Source organism: Sugiyamaella lignohabitans, chromosome A, assembly GCF_001640025.1.
Source record: "Sugiyamaella lignohabitans strain CBS 10342 chromosome A, complete sequence".
NCBI classification, from domain to species: Eukaryota; Fungi; Ascomycota; class Dipodascomycetes; order Dipodascales; family Trichomonascaceae; genus Sugiyamaella; species Sugiyamaella lignohabitans.
In genome coordinates, this window is record NC_031672.1 from 3507936 (window position 1) to 3532313 (window position 24378).

The following is a 24378-nucleotide window of genomic DNA, read 5'->3' on the forward strand; positions in this document are numbered from 1 at the left end:
GATCAGGCGTTTGGCTGTCACTCTTCCGCCCCTAATCGGGAAACCTCTTACCACGTAATTGTCAACTTTACTTCACATGCCACAGAACCCCGCCAATCATTGTTTGGCATTCTTCTCTGCGGGGTATGCGTAAATCTGCAAAGAATATCATCAGGCCCCCGCAAATGGCATACTTTAGATTAGATTTTGCATTCACATGCCATTATCTTCTTGCCGACGGGTCAAACGATAAGCTCATCGGACTTTACTTGGAACTGATCATCATGTTTCGTAGCTGTCTTATATAATACATATAATCAGTTAAAATTCACTTTAATTAGCATTTTGTTTTTGTTATAAGTGGACAAACTGGTTTTTATCTGCGTTGTTTGTAACATTTCAAATTCTAGGTCGTTACTTATATTCGAAGTACTAAAGCCGTTGACCAGTTTGAGTTTGTATTTATCACTTGGACTAGATTTAGTCAAAATGGTATCAATAATATTAAAGGTGGTCGGTGGCCTTGTTGGCTTTCTTGTTTTACTACTTGTAAGAGAACAGATTGTTGAATTTCAATACAAGAGTAAAGCTAAGAAGTACGGATGTGCACCTCCACTTACTATCCTGGATAGGCCATTCGGCTTTCCCTCGTTTCTCAAGCTTAGAAAGGCAAATTCCGAAGACAATATCTTTTTCTGGGCAATTGATTACATCGAGTCTCTTACTGATAAGTATCGCGAGCCAGGAGTTAGTAAAGATGTCGGACTATGGACCACACGTCACCAAACAACTTTCGATATGAATATTCTTACTGTCGATCCAGAGAATATCAAGTCGGTTTTGGCGACAAACTTCAAGGACTATTCCTTGGGAATTCGTTACCAACAATTACTTCCTCTTCTTGGAAATGGTATTTTCACTCTTAGTGGTGAGGGCTGGAAGCACTCAAGAGCCATGCTTCGTCCTCAATTTTCCCGTGATCAAGTATCCCAATTGGAATCTCTTCAAGACCATGTTGGTACTTTGATTGACATCTTCAAGACCAAAAGCCGTGGTGGTAACTTTTTTGATGCCCAAGTGCATTTCCATGAGTTGACTATGGATACTGCTACCGAATTCTTGTTCGGAGAGAGTGTTGATTCACTCCATGATTCTCAGCGTCGTGTTCAAGGTCCTACTCGTCTTGTATCTGCATCTGAGTTTGCTTCTGCTTTCCAATACTGTCTGGCCAAGTTGTCACTTCGTACCCATTGTGGTCCTCTCTACTTCCTCATTGACTCGTTTGAATTCCGTAAGAGAATCTCCATTTGTCACAATTTCGTTGACTACTTTGTCTACAAAGCTTTGGAAAGACCTCAAACTACCGAAAAGGACTCTGAAGGATACGTGTTTATTCATGAGCTGGCCAAGGAGACTCGTGACCCCTTGGTAATCCGTCAACAATGTCTTAATATTCTTCTCGCCGGCCGAGATACTACTGCTTCACTGTTATCATTCTTAACCTACTATTTGGCCCGTGACAAGCGTGTTTGGAACAAGCTGCGGGAGGCTGTCCTGGCTGAATTCGGTGAAACCCCTGATTCCCTCAGTTTCGAGTCGCTCAAGAGATGTACCTATCTCAATCATGTTATTAATGAGATGCTACGTCTGCATGCTATTGTACCTCTTAACTTTAGAACTGCCATCGTCGATACAGTCCTACCCAGAGGTGGTGGCCCAGATCAAAGCAAGCCTATCTTTGTTCCCAAGGGAACAAAGGTGGTTTATTCTATTTTTGTTACACAACGTATGAAGGCGCTCTGGGGAGAAGATGCCGCTGAATTCAGACCTGAGAGATGGGCTGAAGGTACAACTCACACTTGGGACTACCTTCCATTTAACGGTGGTCCCAGAATCTGTTTGGGTCAACAATTTGCACTCACTGAAATCGGATTTACAACTGTTAGAATCTGCCAAGAATTTAAGGACATTATTTTCACTGGTTCTCCTTCATATCACAAATTGCCTCAATCCACTGGGCTTACTATTTCTGTAGCAAATGGTGTCAACGTATCTTTTGTCCCAGTAGACGAAAAATAGGCATGATTGCTTTTATGTTTATAGTGATTTATTTGTTTTAATGATTTAAGCGGTGAAACTTATTTTATCTTTGTTGAAGTAAACAACCACTTGGGTGAGACAGCAAGTGGGGTTAGGAGTTCTCAACGAGTCATGCCGTGACTCGTTGACTCGGAGTCATCTGCTGATCATTAGTTTCTTTTTATAGCAAAATGCTGCAATAAAAAGAGACTGTGGCCAACTGTGACTATCTTTTTGCCTTCACCACAAACTACTTGATATATGACGCTCTTAGAACAACAATTCCAGCAGGCTTTGACAAAGCGACAACAGAAGTCGACTCTGCGGAAACTAACTGTGGCTAAGCCTAACCACGTTGACTTTTCAAGCAATGACTATCTCTCCTTGGTAGACTGTCCGTCGCTGCATGATATATTTCGACATGAGTTAACTCAATGTGGTGGGAAAAATTCCGGAATTAAACTCGGAGGTGGTGGTTCCCGCCTGCTGGATGGAAATTCCACCTATGCCGAGCAGCTTGAGCGTGAGATTGCCCACTTTCACAATGCTCCGACCTGCCTCTTATTTAATTCCGGCTTTGATGCTAATGTTGGCTTTTTCTCTTGTGTTGCCCAGCCCGGTGATATCATTGTTTATGATGAATATATTCATGCAAGTGTACATGATGGTATGAGACTCTCACGGGCATCTCAAAGGCTGTCTTTTGATCACAACAGTCTGCGATCCTTGTCAAAATTACTTTGCAGGTTAATCAAAGACAATCCGTCACTCAAATCTGGTCGTAGCAATGTGTTTATTGCTGTCGAAAGCGTTTATAGCATGGACGGTGATGTTGCACCTCTCGCATCACTAGTTGAGCTAATTGAAGACCTGTTTCCTTATTCTAACGCTCACTTAATAGTTGATGAAGCACATGCTACGGGCGTTTGTGGCTCTGAAGGAAAGGGTCTAGTCAACTCGCTGAAACTTGAACAGAAGGTGTTCGCTAGAATTCATACATTCGGAAAAGCCCTTGCCAGTGGAGGAGCCGCTATTCTCTGCTCAGAGCTTACCCGACTCTATTTGATAAACTATGCACGACCGCTGATATACTCCACAATGCTTGGGTTTTACTCATTAGCATCTATAAAGTCGTCATATCGGTTTTTGCAAGAATCACCTGAGGCAACAGGCCGGCGAAACAAGCTTTGGGACTTGGTCTTTCACTTCCATACACAGCTTCTTAACAGATTTGCTACCTCAAGTCTAATATCATACTCTATTGACCAACCAAGATCATGCATCTTCTCACTACAATGCTTAGAGCCCAGGAGCTTGGCCAAATTCTGTCAAGGTCATGGATTAATGATACGGCCGATAGTGTACCCCACTGTTCCCAAAGGAAAGGAGCGTGTTCGTGTATGCATTCACGCCGGAAACACAGAAGAAGAAGTTAATAAGTTGGTATATATTTTAACAGAATGGGCTGCAAAGAAAGCACGTGTTAATGACCATTCCAAACTATAAACATTTTTACACCTTAATCGAAATATTTTATAATTTTTGACTCCAGTAACTGAATTGTCTCGTTGGAGGAAGTTTGGCTGGCCATAATATATAGCACATTACCCAGTCCCCTTGTATGTACATTCCAACCATCATAAGATCCAGCAAGATATTTCTGAAACTCAGCAGTCACATTTGAAGCATATCCTTAGAAGTGTTAGTAATCTCGAGCTAAAAGCTAAAAGCTTTGGTTAATGCTTACCTGATACCGAATCCTTTAAAGTAATAGCAAGAACTGATCCAAGGCAGAATACTGAATCAACCTCAGATTTCTTTGAAACCTCATTGACAAATTTCTTAGACCACATGCTCCACAAACCCTGTCCAACATCTGCCTGCCAATCCTGCTTAAATGTGCCCCACGATTCATCGCGGTCAAGGGAGTACAATGCGTTTAGGGACTCATTGGCCACATTACAACCCACAGGGTGGGCTGTATAGCTGTGTCCATGGAGCAATGCATCTGTTTTCTCTGTACTTAAGAAAGTTTTAAAGATCGATTCACTTGCAAGGGTAACACTGAGAGGAACAAGTCCCCCTGTGAGAAGTTTGGCATGAATCGAGATATCTGGGTCAACCTTAATAAAATCACTAGCTTTCACTCTTCCAAGCCTATAAAGACCAGTGAATACCTCATCAAATATGATAGGCAGGCCAGACCAGTCGTTCTCATCTCCGCTACCTTTTCCTGAACCAAAGAGCTGTGGACTTTCCCTAACAACTTCAACCAGGGACTTTTGAAACAACGGGTCACTAAAAGGTTAATAAATGTTTAATATATCAGGTGGTTAAACTTACACTGCCAACATTCCACCTGCCCCTAGAAGAACGGGCTCAAATATTACAGCTCCAAATTTATGTCCCTGATTTATGAGATCTGTTATCTTTTCCTTAATGTACCTTTTGTAATGTGAGCCATCTCTATTCTCAATATCATATATCTCATCCAAAGAGCTGAAGGCCGCGCTGGCCCCTAGTTCATTCTGTAAAGACTCTGGAACAACCACCTTCCAGACTCCATTCTTCAAAACTACATTTGGATATTCGAACCAGTAGCCCCTGTCTTTGTACCACGTTATTTTCTTATTGTACACAGATGGTTCTGTGCAATCCATGGAGCCAATAGTGTCGCCGTGATAACTTCTCTTTAAACCGATTACTCCAATGTCTTTGTCAGAAACGTCCCATCCATAACGGTCACATGCGGATTTCAAAGCCATTTTAATAGCCACTTCAATTCCTGTGCTCCCGTTATCAGAATAGAAGACCCGATTGACCCGAGGATTTCCTAGTTTCGAGATAATGTTTTCGGCTAATGAAATAGCAGGTTGATGGATTGTGCTCGCTAGAATTACATGGCCATATCTACCCGCTGCGTAAGCGGCAGCAAGAGACAAAGTGGGATTTCCATGGCCCAACCCTTGAGTCCACCAGGATGCTGAGCCGTCAAACGAGGAGTTTAACAAGCTGCTGGACTTTCCAGCCTGTATAGAATTGAATGTTTGAAAAGAATCATTATAAGCAGAATCAATGGTGGTGATACTCTTTTCAGGAATGTTTTTATGCTGTGAAAAAGGGAACCAAATCGTCTTATCTGCTCTTGAAGCCATATTAGATAAAGATTGGATCCTGTTTTGATGGGATTGTTCCAAGTCATCGAGTAAAAGCTTTACTGTCTTAGACTCAGCTTCTTGCTTATAGTAGGATTCCAGGTTTTTTCTGTCAATAGCATCGTCGGCATCAACTTCAGGTGGGGTGTTAATAGAAACAACTTGACCCACTTTCTTATGGAAATAGTCTTCAAAATACTTGTAATTTTGGTAACGCTCTTCTTTGAAAGAAATTAGTGCTTCAACATCATAACCTCTAACATGGAGAGATTCAAATGCAGATATAGTTGACGATATACCACCAAGTTTAGAGTCCGCTACCAGAATGACTGGCAGTCGAAGTGGTCTGTACAAATCTGCTTGAGATGTTTTAGACGGGGTTGGCGAGAGAACTCCGCCAGCAGTCTCAGTCAAGATCCATCCATTGTTTGATTTGTCGGCAAATTTTTGAAAACTGTTGGAAAGCAATTGCAAAATCTTGTTATCTGAAGGGATTGTAAATCCGCCAGATCTTACTGCCAAATGCGGACTAACTGGGTCATTGTATTGGTAGAGGCATTCCGTTTGAATCGAGGTATTAAACTTGGACAAATGGCTTTACAGTTTGTTAGATTCTTCCACAAAATTAAATTAGTCCAGAAACTTACTTGTCATCAGCTTCGGATAATTCACCTGTCGAAATCGGTTTCACATAAAGTACACGGTTGGACCTTGCAAGAGCCTGGCAGAGGACTGAAGCTACTACTGTCTTTCCTACGTTTGTATTTGCGCCATATATTTGGAAGACCTTCAATGAATCCCAGATAACGGACCCAAGCATTTTTTTTGTCGGAGTGGTTTACAGGAGTGGAAAATGTGTTCAGATTGAGATTTAAGGATGACTACGAGTCATGATCGGCAGAGTCACTCCATGCATTGTGGCAGCAACCATCAAATACCCAAGTATGGAAAAGAGTCATGCAGATCTATATGTGCCAAGATTTGCCCATCATTTAGCGGTTGAGTACGGCAAACAGTAATCCCGCTCAACAAATGCAAATACAAAAAACATCAATTATTTATAGCACAGTTCTAATCAAGTAATTAAATGAATGACATGAATTCAAGGTAAATGTTTACAAGGGTTTTCTATGAGGTGTTCTGTTTTACTCAATTGGTTGGTCATCCCAAGTGATAAGGCCAGTTTGAGCCTGGATGTCACCCTTATGGTAGTTAAGAGCAGTACTTTGGTTGTAGTTCCAGAAGAATGAAAGGTATTGAGGATACTCAGGAGGAACTTGACACTCGGTAACATAATCGACTGTGAGGTTTTGGACGATGTTGGTGTAGTCCTTCAAAGGGCACGAGAATCCAGGACCATTCTGACAATTTTCACGAGGGATCACTGCCTCATTGACCACAGTTCTGACGTATGTACCCTTAGGGAATTGAGAAGTGGCATTACATTCAAGTCTCTCAAGAACAAGGTGACCGCCCATGGGAACAAAGTTTCCTGACTTATAGATAGAATGAAAGTCAACATGATCAAGAGGTAAATCATTCTTTGGGACAAAAAGACCAAGGGCGACCAAAACGGGAGTAATATTAGTATCATGACAGAACGAGAAAAATAACTTTCCAGCATTGGGGTCATTCAACAAGGAGAGGGTGGCATTAGCATAGACTGACCCAATAGGGAGAGAAATATTAGCACCTGGACCACCACCAGTGCCATAGAAGTAGTTCAAGTCATTATAGTATCCAAAAGTGATCCACTCTTCGAGGGTAAAAACGTTGAACCAAGGAGAGAAGGGACGACCGTTCAATTCAAAAGGTGCGAGAAGCATAAGGTTGTAAATATCGCTCACAGTCAAATTGAGTCCAACGTTCTCTCTGTTAAGTCTTTCAGCAGCAACTGCAAACTGCGTCAAGTTGTTCAAATTAGGAGTGGGAGAATCATTGCCGGTGAAACAGGTAGGAGTAAGAGAGTTAGCACCTTGATCAGCAACCTCAGGAATGATGTTCACATAAGCATTGGTGGAGTAGTTATAGCCAAAGAAACCTTCGCCAAATCTTCTAGCAGTCTCAACAATACGCTCATAACCAGATGAAAAAATGGGGACATTCTCACCATTCCAAAGATGACCATATCTTGAACGGTAGACAACACCTCTGTGGAATCCGTTGAGTAAGCCCGAGTAGGGTCCACTGACAGTTTCCTCTGCCCAAATGTCAGGATTGTCCAAAAATGTCTCCCAAGAATTGGCGAATGCAAGAGAGCCTACCAAAGTTTTGTTTGAAGCTTTAAGCTTTTTGAAACTACCAACCATTCCCTGTGCGACACTGGGATCTGGATATCTCTCACCATGTCTGTGAAGCATGATGACTTGAGACACCTCACAACTGGCAGGGGCATCACGATTAATACCATATCCCTCACTGTCACTATAAGGACCGTTACCACCAATGTGCTTTAAAAGGTTGTAATTATCATAAAATTGCTGGGAGAACTGTTTCTCCTCAAAAATTGGTTGACCCAATTGAGCATTGGCAGTAGCCAATGCAGTAAGAAAAGCGAGTGTGGAGATGCCAACCATGGTAGAATCCTTAGTTTTTTTTTTTCTGTTTCGTATGGTATACCGGTCAAATCTACAAGCGATAATAGGGGTTATATATTGCCCCGCACTTGTTGAGTGATATACAGCATTTTATCCTCTTTACATGATACTAGCTATGATGATATACACGTGAAGACCAAAGTTCTCACAGTGCATGGCAAAGTGTTGGAACAGTTGGAGAACCAGCTGTGCATATTCCTCTTTCCGTATTATCAATACTTTTTCTGTTAAAATCAAAAAGCGTAATAGGTATAAAAGTCTATTATCAAGATTAGATTTTTCTTTCTAAATTGGGAAACACGTGCGTAATCAATAGACTTTTTGTGTCAGACAAGCTCAGAAAATCTTAGCTTGCATCTAATCCTGCAGAATCTGATTGCGTCGAGTCAGGCACTGGTAGATCCATATAGTGGGGCTCTTTGTAATTTCTGCACGAATACTGCATAGCCCTGTCGGACAAAGGTTCCGACGGAAGATCTCCACAAATGATATATTGATTGACCAACGGAACCCGTTTGATCTGATAGTGAGCTTCAACAGTTTTTTGGGTTGAGAACAAACTTTAGCTATAGTTATCAGCCCTATAATTATTTTCTGATCGCAATTGAGCTCCTAAGTTACTCGCTGTCAAGGCGCTGCAGACACCACATCCAGCCACTTATCGTCCTGAACTGCAAAAGGATTACCAGATACTTTGCATATAATTGCTATAATATTGGGACATTAATCAAATATTATTACCATCGGCGTTGTCCAGATCTCCGACGGCGTCGAATAGTCCAAAACACGTGTATTACAATAGAGTACCGATAGGTAATTTCCAACGCTCGGCTCTACCTTTTGATGCAAGATGACCAGAATATCGCATAAACTCAGAATCTAGACTTTTTGGAACATAACTGTATTTTGATTCAAAGTCCGAAAAAGATTGTTGTGTCACAAATTTAAGATTTATATATACCTGAACAAATCAAAAGTCCTACAAAGGCACGAGGCCAGTAGATAAATGCGAAAATCACCAAATGGACGGTCTCGAACATATATGTAATTCTCCAAGGGTCTTTGACATCTCCGTTGTTGAGTGCATTATAAAGTCCAGGCTTGGAAACAATGGTTTCTTTGTAGGACTTGTATGTACCATGTGTATTAATTCCACATTGAATTTCTCGCCGACACAAAATCGGAAAGACTTCAATATATTATAAAATTAGCAAATGGCATTTGATACCAATTAGTGCCGTCTATAATATGAGCTGAGCTATAAGGTTAGGTTTCTACCATCAAGGTACGACTTGAGCCGCTGGGGGAGACCAACTTTAATAACTCTCAAATGACATTGGCAATGGTGACATATTCACTTTTTGATAGTGGCTGGTAAATATGATCAATGTTGGGGATAATACACCAAAAGAGTCTTTATTATAAGTGTCAGTTTGGCTGATGTTGACCCCTGTGAATCTGCTATTTCCGACATGGAGTTATCGATATATGCACGGCGTACTGCTCATAGGAGATTAGGTGGGGTTATCTACGGTTGAAAGTCCAGATTATATAAGCCCATTCAATAGCCTGAAATAAATAACAACGCAATTGAAAACTCATCAACAGCAGAAATGGAATTTGAAACGTAAGTACAAAAAATCGGGTATATCGATTGAACAGTGCTTGATTTCGAAGTACCTTTAGCATCAATAGCGCATCGTGTGACCTTCAACCAAGTTCATTATAACATTGAAATTAACCATGTTTGAAATTCTAACCAGTTTTAAGATTGGGAAACTCTGGCCTCAAGGTCTCCAAAATCATTTTGGGTAAGTCGACTAGTCTAAAAATGTCCGAGATAGAGAGAGTAGATCGTGGATTAGACTAACATCTCTGATTAGGTGGCATGAGCTACGGTAAAAAGGCATGGAACAAATGGGTTATAGAAGATGAAGAGCTTATTTTCTCATTGATGAAACAGGCATATGATGCTGGTATTAGAACTTTTGATACTGCAGATGTGTATTCCAATGGTTATTCCGAGATACTTATTGGTAAATTCATCAAGAAGTACAATATTCCTCGTGAGACATTAGTAATTTTGACTAAATGCTATTCAAGAGCTGCTACTGACCCTTCAATTGAGAGTACTGAGCTCAATTGGATTAATCGATGGGGATTGAGTAGAAAACATATTCTTGACGCTGTAGCTGGCTCGGTCGAACGTCTTGGTACCTACATCGATGTGTACCAAATCCATAGATATGATCCCGAAACACCCAAGGAAGAGATTATGGAAGCACTTCACGACGTTGTTAAATCTGGTCAGGTTCGTTATATCGGAGCTTCCAGTATGAGGGCCATCGAGTTTGTCCAGTTGCAACAAGTCGCTGAAAAGAATAACTGGACAAAGTTTATCAGTATGCAGAACTTCTACAACCTCATTTACCGTGAAGAGGAGCGTGAAATGATTCCATACTGCAAGGAAAATGGTGTCGGTCTGATTCCTTGGTCTCCTATTGCTAGAGGTATGCTCGCCCGTCCGCTTGGTGTCGACAGTGAACGTGCCAACACTGATCTCCGGTTTGGACATCTCCGTATTGGCCAATTTGAATCCGACAAGGAGATTATTGGTAGAGTTGAAGAGCTTGCTAAAAAGAGGGGTATCTCAATGGCTCAAGTATCTATTGCTTGGACTCTTGCAAAGGGAACATGTCCCATTGTTGGTCTCAGCAAGCCTGAACGTATTCAGGAAGCTGTAGAGGCTGTGAAGATCAAGCTGACTGATGAAGAGATCAGTTATCTCGAGGAGGCTTATGCTCCTCATTCTGTAACTTATTAGTTAATATATGCCCCTCAGGGGAAACTAGGGGTTAATTCACGCAAAACGCGTCATTACTCAAGGCTGTTCACGATACTCATTTAAGCGTTGCTCATAAACACACCCAAGGGGCTGTGGAGTTCAATTCTCCAGGCACAGGTGTCTCACATGACTCCCTATAAATTTGACACATGCGGTGCTCTCGCTACTCTAGCTACTCTAAAGACCAGAAACTGCAAATAATATCATGTGAAATCAGTCTACTTTTCTCATCACCCGATACTTTACCCCAACCTATCGCCACAATCGCGTCAATCCGGGGTAGATTGTCTGCCGATCCTTTGTGGGGTATGGGCAAGGTAGGAAGCGGATCGAACGAAATATTATATGACGGCCGATTATAAAAGCAACTAGTCTCCTTATCTTGTTCTTTTACTAACTACATCTTTTGTCGTTTTTTATAATTGGTCTCAAAAATCCTTTATTTTCAAATACAAAGTGACGGTCAATCTACTCTAAAGTCACGAATTCCAAAAAGATATAAGCATACTTTGAATTGTACAGATTGTGGAATTCATAATACTCACCTAATCAGCAACCACTACTACGCCACTACAAAATGCTACTTGTCGCCAATCGCGCTGCTAATCGATATACTTGGAGAATGAAGGCTCCACTCTTCTTTGGAGGAGTTGTGGGTGGATTTTATATGATGAAATGGTGGTTCTATCGACCAGTAATGAAAAAGTTTCCTGGTGATAGGGTCGTACCAGTCGAAAGATCTGGCGGTGGCATCTAGACAGTTGACATGGAGCTACTCTTTAAAGAGTTCTGGGCTTCAATTCATAGTCGATTCCGGCTGGCTGGATCTTCTGTTTAGTTTGCATTTTTTTTTTTTTAATTGGGCCGATTCCATTGCTCTGTTTTATTTATTCCTACCATAAAACGAGGAAAGCATTTTGAGAAGGGTTTGTCTTCTTTCTTTTTATTATCATGTTATTATCTTGAGTACTATATATTTAATACTATCTTATAATATATCATGGCTTTAATGCTGTTTAGTTCATACAGGTGACAATATATTGAATTATGCTCACCAGGTATCACGGCTGTTGGCAGAAGTGTCCATGTCTATCGTGGCTCTGCAATACTAAACAACCAAGCTGTCTACAGTTTCCATAGGCTCTTAATTCCCAGGCACTTTTAACCTCGGTTGCTACCTGAGAGCAAAAGTACGTGTCCATGACTATCGTGGCTCTACAATACTAAACAACCAAGCTGTCTACAGTTTCCATAGGCTCTTAATTCCCAAGCACTGTAACCTCGGTTGCTACCTGAGAGCAAAGTACAGTGGACGATTGATGGTGGTAAGTTCATGATGCATTTCTCCCAACAAAATATCACCTGTCTGTATTGCTTCTTTTGTCCCAACAATCAGTTTTAGCGCGATGCATTGTTGCAAATATGCATTCCGATAAGGTCTTATCCTGCATATATCCTGTACCCCGCCATGCATTGTTTTAAGGTGGCATTTTTAAACAGTTTAAAAGTGGCTCTCAACAGCTGTGAGCCATACCCAGCTATAGTCAGACGATAAAATCACGGTAACATTCTTTCCACGCGTGTAATCTGGTTTTCAGTCATTTAGCCCTGAATCAACTGCTAATTCTAAAGCTTCCAATCGTTATTCCAATGCCAGACTTCTCGTTACTTTTATTTACATATGATATTGGTCTTATTTTCTTCAACTCCACTCATTCCCATTATGGTTTTCTACAATGGTAGGAACAACTTTTACACGAATTGTAGGTTTGATCCCTAGGGGCAATAAGACTGTTCCTGACTGATGGCAAAATAATAAATAGTCTATTAGAGCATGTCTAGATATAGTACAAATGTTGTCATTAAACGTTTAATATGCGGCTTCCCTATCGTCGTCGTCTCCATCACCCATGTCGTCACCGTCATCGAAGTACTTTTCAGCGTTATAGTCGTCGTCTTCATCTTCCTCGAACTCGTCCTCTTCATCATCTTCCTCGTCATCTTCTTCATGCTCACTGGCGCTTTTATTCTCTTCTTTGTCGTCCACTTTACCCAGAAGTTCAATAAGCGATTTCTGATTACCTTCTTCTGACTCATTTTTGGGTGCTGAAAGTTCTAGTAGGTCATTTGTAAACTTGGTAATATCGAGCTTCTTCAGCTTACTGCCGGTCACACCCATGGTTGAATGTAACTCTTTAGGAAAAAATGCTACAACTAGATGCATGTTAGTGAATATGGGTCTAATAAATAGAAATGACTCCTAAATAGGCTCCGAGTAGTCTAGGAATAAATATTCACTGTTCTTGGATTTCAAATGAAATTCTGCTACTGGGGTCGTATCTGCACTATCGATAGATGCGCAAATTAGCGTATCATTATATTTAGAACCTCGAACCAAGACTAGACTCGCCAAGTAGAGAAAGAGAATACAAGTCACCTAGTCAGCTTCCATTCGCAACTACTTACTATAAGGATGCTCGTCTACAGAACGTCCTATTTTCCTTTTTTTGATGTATCTGTCGGTATAACGTTTGATTCCGTCATTCACATTTTGTTCTACTTCTACTACCACCCTGCCTTTTTTAGTGGAAGAGCCTGTATATAGCGGACCATCTCGAATATCGGCTCTGAGTTTGAGGTATTGAGCAACCACCTGCCTCTCATGGTTGGTGCCTTCAGCTTGTACTGGTAAAATTGTCTTTGGATATCGCTCAGATGGTGTGAAATCCGGTTTCAAATCCGGATTTGCAAACATATGCGACATCTGTGCTCCACCACGGCCGCCACCACCACCTCTTCCTCCTCGAAATGACATATTTATGGGCGTTGTTGATGCTGGTGATACGTTTTCGAGGCTACTTCAGGAGCGAGAAAAATTACATGTAAAGAAGTGGGCAAGGGACAAAGTGGCACGTGATCGGAGATAAATATCTCCACAAACAGCTATGAGATAAAATGCTGAGAATATAATAAAATAGTACTAAAGCTTTACCGATAATATTGTAATCAAATGTAACAAACGGAATTTTGAAGTTTCTGGCTGTTTGGAGTGGAGTTAGACCCACTCATATATAATTTTGCGCTAGATCTAACCGTCTTTTTTAAATTTTTAAACTTTATATTCCAATCTTCCTATAATAATCGAAATCATTGCTGATATAATAGTCAAAATTCTCTGATATTATTCATAATCCAGAAAAACTATAATTTATCAGAACAGTGTTGTTGAATCAACAGTCAATTCTTAAAATTAACTTCACATGATACGCTTTGACATCTACCCCGAACCCTAACTGTATCTAGTACATCTGCCGACAGTAGCTGAATCACGATGATAGCTACAAATAAGTCACCAATCAAAACAGACCTAAAGAAAGATACGTTTGATTGCTGGGTGAAAGCCAATACTGTTGTTCGCAGAGATTTGATATTATTTTGACATCATAGGCACCTATGAGATTTTGTACATATACTTTGGTATTAGGTCTCTTCGTCTTAACCCCTTCACTTAATCTTGGACCACTTGATAAGGCCTGCCAAAAGACAATACACCTAAATTGATCACATTTTGACTAAATTAATTTGCTCTATTACCCATGATATCTGCAATCCTATTTCTTGATGCTGGATCAGACTGTTATAGACAAATTGGAGGAGGATTATAAGTCCCTTGATAATGCGTTGATCTCGGCAATCGCGAGCGAATATGATAGCGAGACCGATGCAAGAGAAGTGTTAAACAGTCTCCATCTCGAGGCAATTGCCAATGATGTCGACTGGTCGACTTTTGAAAATTCGACCAAGGAAGCTATTGCTGCTCTACAACTCGAAGAAAGCTCGCCGGATACCACAGATAAGCAATTGGAGGATGTTGACGACGAACTTACAGACGACCTACGTTTCTTGAGACAGTCATTCCCGAACATACCTTTAGCATCTATTAAACACAAGTACAGAGTCAATAATGGAGACCTCGACAAGGTGACTGACTTATTACTCAACCAATCTTTAATTGATGAAGAGCTTACTGAGCAGGACAGATATTTACAAGCATTTCCAGGTAAATCTCGGCGCAGTCAAACTTCTTCATCGAATAAAGAATTGAAAAGAGCTGAAGAAACCAAGCCCTCTAACATCAAGACGCTTAGATCGTTGTTAGGAGTATCGGAAGAAAATGCCACAAAGTTGCTAGATGAAAATGATGGTTCGCTCATGAAAAGTTTCATTATTGCAAACTCCAACGCAACTCCAGCGCCTGCTGTTAAACAGATTGCTCCATCTCAGACATATAATCAGGTAGCATCACGGCTCAACAAGAATTCCATCAATTACGAGAATAGTGGGTACAGGGCAGGTGACGTTAAAATATTAAGAGAAGAGGCGGAATCAGCTTATGAAAGGCGGCAAGAATCCATGGAAAAGGCAAGAGAAATGTATCAAAAATCCAAATCAAATCCTCTTTATAGAAGTGCCGCGGGATATTACGCTGGTGTGGCTTCGCAACATGGTCAAAACGGCCACCAAGCAATGGACAGTATGTTCCGGACAATGATAGAGAGCAAGAGCTCATCCTATGTCATTGATTTTCATGGGGTGCCAATGCATGTGGCCCTTGAAGTAGCTACTGAAAAGTTGCGAGACTGGTGGGCACATGAGTCAAAAGCCCAAAGCATTTCCTCGCTAAGACTCATTACTGGTGCTGGTCGCCATAGTAGTGCGGGTATTCCCAAAATCAAAAATGCTATCCGAAAGCTTTTGCGAGAGCAGGATTGGCGTTATGAAGAAGGTATATCCTATTTTGATGTAATTGGCTGTAAATAGTATTATTTGCATATGTATACAAGTAAATTTGGCATCTATTCGTACATAAAATATTTCACTCTTGTCGACCCATTGTATGTTTGGAAGTATTAAATTTATAATATATTTTCTTGGTTTTCAGTAGGGTCGTATAAATTATATTTTATTCAACAAGGGCTTTATCTGTATCTGCTTGTTTTATTTGGAATTGGTTTATGCTGCTGTCATATGTGACTGGATCCAATTATTATTATAGAGGAGGTAAAGATTCAATTCATAAATATGTACAGTTCTTGGCTCCAGGCATGTAATTTCGAGTGGCCTGTCTGGTACAGAGACTTGATCTCAGACCGCTTTCATATCCAATTGGATCTCACCCTGCTGTCATATGCGACTGGATCCGATCATTATATGGAAGATAACTCGCGACTCAGCTCATGTGATTGCATGTGACAAGGAATGGCCTATCTGCCCTATTGAGCCTTGATCATACACATTGTCAGATCCAATAAAAACATAAGGTAGATCACAATTCAACTATTCACAGATGCGTTCACGGTGCTCCGTTCTTTTGACACTTGTGACAGGCACATTGAACAGTCTCCAACAACGAAACGAGTACATCGGGCCCACCAGCCCTTTATTTGCCCCACCGGCGTCGAACTAATTTCGGGCATGGTGGGCCCGGTGACCCAACACTTAGTTTAAGGGCGCTCTGCCCACTTTTTCAAAAAATTTTTCTTATGTCACCTAATAATACGTGCTGGATTCTCCATGTCAAATCCGGTTTAGCCCCTGCTATTTTCATTGATATGAATTTCGGGGTCGGAGGATCTAACTGTCCGTATGCGAGGATCGGCAGGCACTGGGCATTGTAAACTGTCCAAGTAAAAGTGGCACACTTCGGAGTAAAAGTGGCACATTTCGGACTTTTAGCTATGCCATCGGAATTAAACCACCGGAGGCAACCTGGAGTCAATAACCCTATTAGTCGATTTGCGCAGAGCTACTTGATCCAGACACTCCCTAAGGGGACGCATTTACACTATAAATATTAATGTTTAGAACTTGAACATTACTCTAATGTGAGCTGTTATCAAATAATTCCCTTGTATCTTCATTACAAATCATGAATGAGAAGGAAGCTCCAGCAGGAGCTGATACTACTACCACAGTTCCTAGCAGCTTGAGGAGTATGAGTGAATCAATTGAAGACTCGCCAGCAATCGCTAGAACTGGTTCCAAGGAGGCTCCTGAGAACGAAAATGAAAAAAACGGCGAAGGTGTTGAGTCTAAAACTCCTTTTAAATTAAGTGCTCGCGGATTTATTATTTTGGCAGTGTACATGTTATTAACGCTCTTAGTAGCTGTTGATTCTACCGCAATTGGTGCTCCATTGCCTGTCATAACAGCAGAACTCCATGGTACCACAACTCAAGCAATCTGGACTGGTAGTTCTTATTTATTAAGTTCAGCTGTATTTCTTCCTACCATAGGATCACTATCAGAAATATTTGGCAGGATGCCATTGACCGAACTGTCGACTCTTTTATTCGCTGTTGGTTCAATAATTTGCGCAGTCGCACACAGCTTTACAGTGTTAATCATAGGTAGAACCATTCAAGGTGTTGGAGGTGGTGGTATCCTGGTTCTAACCGAAATCATCGTTACTGATCTAGTACCATTGCGTGAGAGAGGAAAATATTTTGGATATATTGGTGCAGTTTGGGCATTGGGCACTATTGTTGCACCAATTTTCAGTAGTGGTGTTACACAGTCTTCTACCTGGAGGTGGATCTTTTACTTCAATCTACCTATTTGTGGAATCGCATTGGTTTTGATCCCAATATTGGTTCGCATGCACCTTGATAGTTCAACAATCTTACAGAAGATTAAGCGTATCGATATTATTGGAATCTCAGTCTTCACTGCGTCTATGACTTCACTTTTGCTTGGCATAACTTTTGGAGGTGTCAATTTCCCCTGGAATTCATATCATGTGCTCCTTCCGTTGATTCTAGGAGTAGTTGGCTTTGCTGGATTTTGCGTTTACGAATATAAAGTGCCCAAAGACCCTATGATTAGGCTTGCTGTGTTTTCAAATCGAAGTGCATTTATCGGATATATCCAAGTCTTAATCCATGGTCTTATTCTATGGTGTTTGATATATTACTTGCCACTTTATTACCAGGGAGTTAAAGGGTATTCTGCCCTAATATCGGGTGTTGCTGCTTTGCCAGAGACAATCACAATTTCACCAATGGCTATCATCTCTGGTATTTTAGTTGCCAAATATTCGCATTATGTCTATCAATCATGGGTGGCATGGGCTTTTGTAACACTAGGTGCAGGGCTTCTTTATTTATTGAAAGTCCATACCACAGTTGGTCAGTTTATTGGTCTCAATATTCCAATTTCTATCGGCGCTGGCATTTTATTTGCATCGTTGAACATTAGCGTTATTGCTCCGAACACAAATGAAAATACCCCGTATGCCGCTGCTATGCTTGCATTTGTTAGAGTTATGGGTCAAGCCATTGGTGTTGCTATTGGTGGGTCAATCTTCGCCAATAGATTATCTGATAAAATTTCGTCAGATCCGTTGCTTTCAGCTTTCAGAGACAATTCTCAAGCTATAGCTCTCGTGGAAGTGATTAAGCATTTACCTGAATCGCCCGTTAAAGCTGCACTAATATTAGCATTCGACGATGCAGTGCGATTAGTTTATATCATCCTAGCTGCATTTGCTGGTTTTGCATTTATCCTGAATATTTTTGTTAAAGAGTATTCTTTAGATGTCGACTACAAGTCGAAGCAACATGTTGTAGAAAATAACTCTGATGCCGTCAAGAATGATGTCTCCCAAGCAGTTTAAGCATCGCGATGAATGAATAAATGAATAAATTTTGTTTAAAGTCCTATACTATTCATAATTAATTCAAATAATTTCAAATCCCATCATTTGCGCAATACCAGGAGGACTGCTCGCATTTTTACCTGATTACAGGCTGTTTACTTTGGCTATTTTGAGTTCGAAATATTTGACGCAACTGGATTCCCCATTAAAATATTAACATGATATACAGTATTTCAATGAGTACACGGGAAAATGGTTCAGCTACCATGTTTACACCTTTATTAACGCTTACTGGAAAAAAAAACCGGTACTAGTCATCTCTACCATAAGAAAACATCGTTGATTCGTCAAGCATCGCGATTATTTATTTACTATAGTATAGAATATATGTTCCCTATCACCATATGTACATAAAGATAAATCAAATTTTAAAAAAAAAAAAAAAAGGAGGATCATAAACCTGTTTCTAATTCAAAGCGAGAGGGATTGAGCCGACAAAAAAATAAGCCCTACGTGGGGGTCGAACCCACAACCTTGTGATGACTTTTATCTCGAAGAGGTTTAAGAGTCACACGCTCTACCGATTGAGCTAGCAAGGCATTTGTTGGAAAGGAAGTCGATGGATATATTTTCAAAACCGTTTACAACATTCCTGTTCAGTTCTTTCAGGGATTTTTTTTGGCGAAATATGTCTTCTCACAAGCAGCGATATACTGTGACTCTCTTGAAATGATTATAGTCTCGTTGGGCACCCATTAGAAAGCTTTTCTTTTTTGTTTTGGATGTGAATGTCTAGCGCAAAACTTGCCAGTTATGGAGGAAGAAAGAAATTGGATGGTCATAAACACCACGAAAAGACCAGAACAACGCGAAATTCAAGCCGACCTTTATTTCAGTTACTTGACAACCCCGAGCGCACCCGCATTCAGCGGTCTCCGGACGTGATGGAGCCTCAAGTCATGGAGGAACGCGCAAGCAGCGACGAAATGGTAAATGCGTCGACGCGTTCACTTCCGTGGGATGAAGTAACCGACTGCTCTGAAGCCGAAGATGAATACTTTGAACCCACTCCGGTTCCTACTGAGCCTGAAACAGTTAATTTGGTGAAGGACGACGCGTCTATGGCGGAGTCGGCGTCAGAAATTGAGAAGCTCAAAAAGCTCAAAGCAATCTACAATCAACAAGTCGAAACCTACAACCAACAAGCCAAACTCATTAAACAACAAGAAGAAGCAATTAAACAACAAGAAGAAGCAATTAAACAACAAGAAGAAGCAATTAAACAACAAGAAGAAGCAATTAAACAACAAGAAGAAGCACTTAAACAGAGCAACGCCACTATCAACAGGTGTAAGAACGCAATGGAAAGGATTAAGAAGGTCCGCGCAGCCAAAGACAATGAGTTGGTAGCTCTACGTAAATACGTAGCCGCAATCGAGAGTGAGCAAGATAGCACGTCTCTGAGGAGAATTAGCTAGCCGAGTTTTTCCCTGACCACTGGAGTAAATTCTAAGGTTACTCAAAAGTGTTCAGGTTGTCCACTGTTCGAAAAGGAAGGTTCTGGGGAATGCGGCCTATCTAGCGTACGTGTTGAAATTAACATGAAGGTATAGCCTGTAGGGGGCCAATAGTAGAACAGTCCTACTATCATTACGAGAGTATAGTAATATTTTTAATGTTGTTGTATAATTGTTTTAGGACTTAAATATTGATTAATTATTATTATTAGATCAAATATTACGGACTCATTAAAACATCGTAAGTCATTTTGATATTTTAATGGGGAATCCAGTGGCGTCAAATATACTGAACTCAAAATAGTCAAAGTAAACAGCCTGTAATCAGGTAAAAATGCGAGCAGTCCTCCTGGTAATATGTAAATGATGGGATTTGAAACTATTTGAATTGTATTAATTATGTATAGTATAGGACTTTAAAAAAGATTTATTCATTCAGTCGCTTGGTAGCATGGGTTTTAATCACTCATATTAAGATTGAATATATTTCAATAAGTTTGGCACATGATGTCCCAAATTCTACGAGATTAATTTGAGGCTAATACTTTCAGATGGCGTTTGATATCATAACTTTTGGCCTTGGGATATAGGACTTTAAACACTATTTATTCATTCTTGGGATGTAAATGATGGGATGTAAGTGATCACACATGCTCTGTGGGTGATGCGATGTGTAAGTGATCATTCATGCTATGTAGGTGATGCGATGTTAAGTGATCACCCATGCTATGTAGGTGATCGCTGATCGCCCATGCAACGAATTATCCTGAATTTGCTCTCGCTTGAATTTAATCTTCGGTACAACGAACTCAGATTTGTATATTTTAATCTCCTCAAAGCATTAAACAGGTACAGATCCATTGGATTTATTTTCTATCTACTTATATCAAAATGCAAGCCCAACGCCGAACTGTAGGCCCCGATATGTCAAGTCGTGCGAGTTGGTGCTTAAAGGCACCGAATATATAAGCTCTACCTGGGCATTAGGAGAACGATAAGTCAATCCTACACCAGCTCCAGTAGATGGGTTGGAAAAGATATTTTGTACGAGACTTTTGAGAGGAGAGGTAGCGCCCTCAGAAGTAGGGGCAGCTACTAGAGACGCTCCGTTAAACAAAAATATAGCTCGCAATGGGGAATCATTAGCTAGTCGAGGAAGTTTTGCGTATGCGCTAATATTTCCAATCGCGAATCCATGACCTCCAATAATATCTCCTTCATCTTTGGGACCCAGTCCATTATATTGAAATCCATAAATATCTTTAGCTCCTCCAAGATAAAATCTATCGAGAATAGTTGTCTTTTCTCCATGGAGAATACCGGATCCAGCGGAGAAGTTTAAAACTATTCTGTCATTGATGGGATCCAGTGAGTATGCCGTAGATGCTAAAAGAGAGGTCTTGATGAACGAAACATCACCCGGAAGGCCTAATATTGAGCCAGCAACCTCTCCGGTAACTGCAGCAGAGAATCCTTTTGTAGGATAATAAATCGAGTCACGGCTATCAATACTGGCAGAACCACTGACCGATACTTTCAAGTTGTCTCCAGATGACGCTCTTATAATGTCACTTGCAGCTGCACCCACGCCAACAACGGACCGATTGACAGCTTCGAATCCAACCTCTCTGGTAATTGGGGCATTGGCTTTACTACAAACGCTATTATTGACAAGTCTTCCACTGAATCCTTTTATCACTTGAGAGTGCGATGCCCAGGGCAGAGTTTGGGATGAAACTTTACCAGAAATTATCGCTTTTGTAAATGGAGAACCCAGAACCGGTGTAGCAAAGTTAACAGCATAGGAGGAGACATCCCTTGGTCTAGTGTTGAATAATGCATCAATACTTATTGACTCTGCTCCTCCAAAAAGATTATTTATGCCACTAGATAGAATCAATCCCGCTTCATCTTGCCTCGTAATACTTGATACCTTTAACCAGTGAGCATCAGCTTGTTCAACTGACAGGATAGCTTTAAGATCGAGTTTCTCATTGTTGTCATCAATTCCTTTATCTAAGTCTAACTTGACGGCAATCGATTTATGAACGCCAAATGCTTTTAGTCGATTGACAGTAGTCTGAAGTCGTGATAAGAGCCCGCTGAGGGTGCTTTCTTGGAAAAGTGGGTCCAATTGAGTCTGGAAAAACCCTTCGCGAAATGATTCGCTGTCTCCAGATAATTCAACTTTCTTCACTTCGACTGGACGAGTGGCATTTTGTTCCAAAAGATAATCAACAGAAGACATTGTTCCTATATGATTGAAACTACTGCATCGATATCGGATATCCAGCTATTTGTTTCTTCTACAGTGATTGGTTTGGTGAATTTAGCCCTAACCCAGAGAGATTATTTTGCAACTGAGTTAGCAAGCTCGATACTGACGAAATATTGAAGGTTCAATTTTGTTCAACTTAAATAATTGGTATTGGCATCAGATGTCGAGCCGACTCTATAAAAAATTCCTTAAATAAGAGGATAAGAAAGTAAAAAAAATAAGCCCTACGTGGGGGTCGAACCCACAACCTTGTGATGACTTTTATCTCGAAGAGGTTTAAGAGTCACACGCTCTACCGATTGAGCTAGCAAGGCATTTGTTGGTTGGTTTGAGGTTTGCTATTTTGTCAATCGTAACTGGCTCTTCAGTTGTAGGCACAGAATGGACCATGCAAGTTCATGCTGCAGCCCGTCAAAACGCAATTGAGCGAGCGTCCATTAAGCAAAATTGGCAATACTTTCTAAAAATTCAGATAGAAAGAAATAACTAGGACAAGAAAGCTAATTTTGAATTATTTCAAGAAATGGGTAGCTTTGAGCAATAATTTTTTTTTTAAAAAAAAAAATGGGAGTACTACTGGTTGTAGGGCTAAATAGGATCAAGATCAGAATCGCGGTATTGCACAATAACAATAAATCGTGGTGTTGTTAGCAAACTTTGAGACAAAAGCTACTACAGAGTATTCTGTTGGCTATAATTGAATCCAATAGTAAATTACAAGTGGTTTGAGCTTCTTATGCTGCACTTTACTTAATAAACTAACACCTGTTTATGCAGGGACCATTCAACCTGATCGACGACTTCCAAATTTAATGAGATTATCTAAAATATCTGCCAATAAATGGGAAAATACCAGAACAACGGGTTCTCTTGGTACACTCAATCTGACTATTGGTTAACTGGTCTAGATCAAAGCTGAGTTTTTTTTTTAATTCAAGTAATTTTAAATTTGCAATAGCCTCTTGGCATTGTGGCTCGTGGAGTTTACCTGCCCCGTCTTGTATATATCTGAAGAAGAATAAATTTATACCACACTTTATAGTAACCATTCTCTATTCTCTAATATCTCCTTTTGACAATGTATATCAAGTAAAAAAAAACGACTTTCAGCCCTCAGAACGGTCTCTTGCAAAAAATCATATTTTATATGTGGGTTAGGTTTTCGATTGTACTGATCCTAAGTTCCAGGTCCAATGCGATCAATTTAGAAAACACAACCCGTCGCCATGTCTTTATCGGTGACCGAAATTAAGGGTGAGCAAAGAACTTTCAGGCTATTTTCGGAGGAATTTACGTACTAACTATCTACAGGAGCTGCTAAAGGCCAGCAACAAGGTGTGAAGGCTGTTCCAAGTATACGGCCAACTAAATGTGAGTAGGAGCAATTAGGACCAAGTTCTGCTCAAGATCTGAGAGTAGTTCAGGTTCTATTAGTAATTCTCAATTAATTATAGCAGGTACTAACTAATTACTAGCTATTGAGGGCTGGGTCGTCATCGCAACTAATATTCACGAAGAAGCCAGTGAAGAAGATGCAACTGACTTTTTCAGCGAATTTGGCACTGTTCAGAATATCCACCTCAATCTCGACAGACGTACTGGTTATGTTAAAGGTTACGCATTGGTAGAGTACTCGACGCGAGATGAGGCCAACCAGGCTGTTATTGAGGGTTCTGGTCAACTCTTTCTGGACAAGCCTGTTGAAATTAATTTTGTATTCTTAGAAGGAGGGTCTGGCACTACGACTAGTTACACTGGAAAAACTGCAAGAAGTAAGAGTCCCACCAGAGGTAACCTTTATTAGCAGTGACCGTTATATTTATTATATCTGTAAGATACCTTTTATCATTAGATGATTTAAGTCAGGTGGTTGGGGCTCCGCCTCTAACACTAACACTTGTTGTGCACGCTTGGCAAGCTCTGATTTGACAGGAAAGAGCTTATGGCAGTAATAGCTAGTTTAATACCCCACAAGGCTATAGACGGCTCTATAATGGATATAGTTTAGATGGGAAGGCCAGTACCTCAAAATAAATAATATAAATTACATGCCCATGGAAGATGCAAACTCTTTTTCAGCTGTTCCCAGCAAGCTATTGAGCCAACCACTACTACCAGCATTAGCCTTTTGTGCCGTTACTTGTGTCTGTACCTGAGATAATGATGACTTTTGTGGTTGAGAAAATGTTTGCAATTGAACCTGTCCAAGAACAGGCTGGTTTTTGATCGAAGTTGTAGTAGGGTTATCGTTCTTTGATGGTTGGAATTGTG

The 24378-nt window shown here is 40.5% G+C and overlaps 8 protein-coding genes and 2 non-coding genes across 10 annotated transcripts; 4 read left to right on the forward strand and 6 right to left on the reverse strand.

The window, feature by feature from the left end:
* Positions 1-468: 468 nt before the first annotated feature.
* On the forward strand, positions 469-2058 carry ERG5 (C-22 sterol desaturase; the record flags this gene model as incomplete). Its single annotated transcript, XM_018877959.1, has 1 exon — positions 469-2058. The coding sequence occupies one exon, from the start codon at positions 469-471 to the stop codon at positions 2056-2058; it is 1590 nt and encodes a 529-aa protein (XP_018735310.1).
* Positions 2059-4397: 2339 nt separating this feature from the next.
* BIO3 (adenosylmethionine-8-amino-7-oxononanoate transaminase) lies at positions 4398-5213 on the reverse strand (the record flags this gene model as incomplete). The annotated part of the gene is made up of 1 exon (XM_018877960.1): positions 4398-5213. One exon carries the CDS (start codon positions 5211-5213, stop codon positions 4398-4400), a length of 816 nt encoding a protein of 271 aa, XP_018735311.1.
* A 1145-nt stretch (positions 5214-6358) lies between these two features.
* PHO11 (acid phosphatase PHO11) lies at positions 6359-7789 on the reverse strand (the record flags this gene model as incomplete). Its single annotated transcript, XM_018877961.1, has 1 exon — positions 6359-7789. The coding sequence occupies one exon, from the start codon at positions 7787-7789 to the stop codon at positions 6359-6361; it is 1431 nt and encodes a 476-aa protein (XP_018735312.1).
* Positions 7790-9698: 1909 nt separating this feature from the next.
* Positions 9699-10634, forward strand: AWJ20_1108 (aldo-keto reductase superfamily protein; the record flags this gene model as incomplete). Its single annotated transcript, XM_018877962.1, has 1 exon — positions 9699-10634. The coding sequence occupies one exon, from the start codon at positions 9699-9701 to the stop codon at positions 10632-10634; it is 936 nt and encodes a 311-aa protein (XP_018735313.1).
* A 2479-nt stretch (positions 10635-13113) lies between these two features.
* Positions 13114-13470, reverse strand: RPC31 (Rpc31p; the record flags this gene model as incomplete). The annotated part of the gene is made up of 1 exon (XM_018877963.1): positions 13114-13470. One exon carries the CDS (start codon positions 13468-13470, stop codon positions 13114-13116), a length of 357 nt encoding a protein of 118 aa, XP_018735314.1.
* Positions 13471-14276: 806 nt separating this feature from the next.
* Positions 14277-15476, forward strand: AWJ20_1110 (SMR domain protein; the record flags this gene model as incomplete). The annotated part of the gene is made up of 1 exon (XM_018877965.1): positions 14277-15476. One exon carries the CDS (start codon positions 14277-14279, stop codon positions 15474-15476), a length of 1200 nt encoding a protein of 399 aa, XP_018735315.1.
* A 1108-nt stretch (positions 15477-16584) lies between these two features.
* On the forward strand, positions 16585-18330 carry VBA5 (Vba5p; the record flags this gene model as incomplete). The annotated part of the gene is made up of 1 exon (XM_018877966.1): positions 16585-18330. The coding sequence occupies one exon, from the start codon at positions 16585-16587 to the stop codon at positions 18328-18330; it is 1746 nt and encodes a 581-aa protein (XP_018735316.1).
* A 487-nt stretch (positions 18331-18817) lies between these two features.
* On the reverse strand, positions 18818-18911 carry AWJ20_1112 (the record flags this gene model as incomplete). The annotated part of the gene is made up of 1 exon: positions 18818-18911. It is a non-coding gene; the product is annotated as a tRNA-Lys (tRNA).
* A 1804-nt stretch (positions 18912-20715) lies between these two features.
* On the reverse strand, positions 20716-22077 carry SAM50 (SAM complex subunit SAM50; the record flags this gene model as incomplete). The annotated part of the gene is made up of 1 exon (XM_018877967.1): positions 20716-22077. The coding sequence occupies one exon, from the start codon at positions 22075-22077 to the stop codon at positions 20716-20718; it is 1362 nt and encodes a 453-aa protein (XP_018735317.1).
* Positions 22078-22327: 250 nt separating this feature from the next.
* AWJ20_1114 lies at positions 22328-22421 on the reverse strand (the record flags this gene model as incomplete). The annotated part of the gene is made up of 1 exon: positions 22328-22421. It is a non-coding gene; the product is annotated as a tRNA-Lys (tRNA).
* Positions 22422-24378: the final 1957 nt, after the last annotated feature.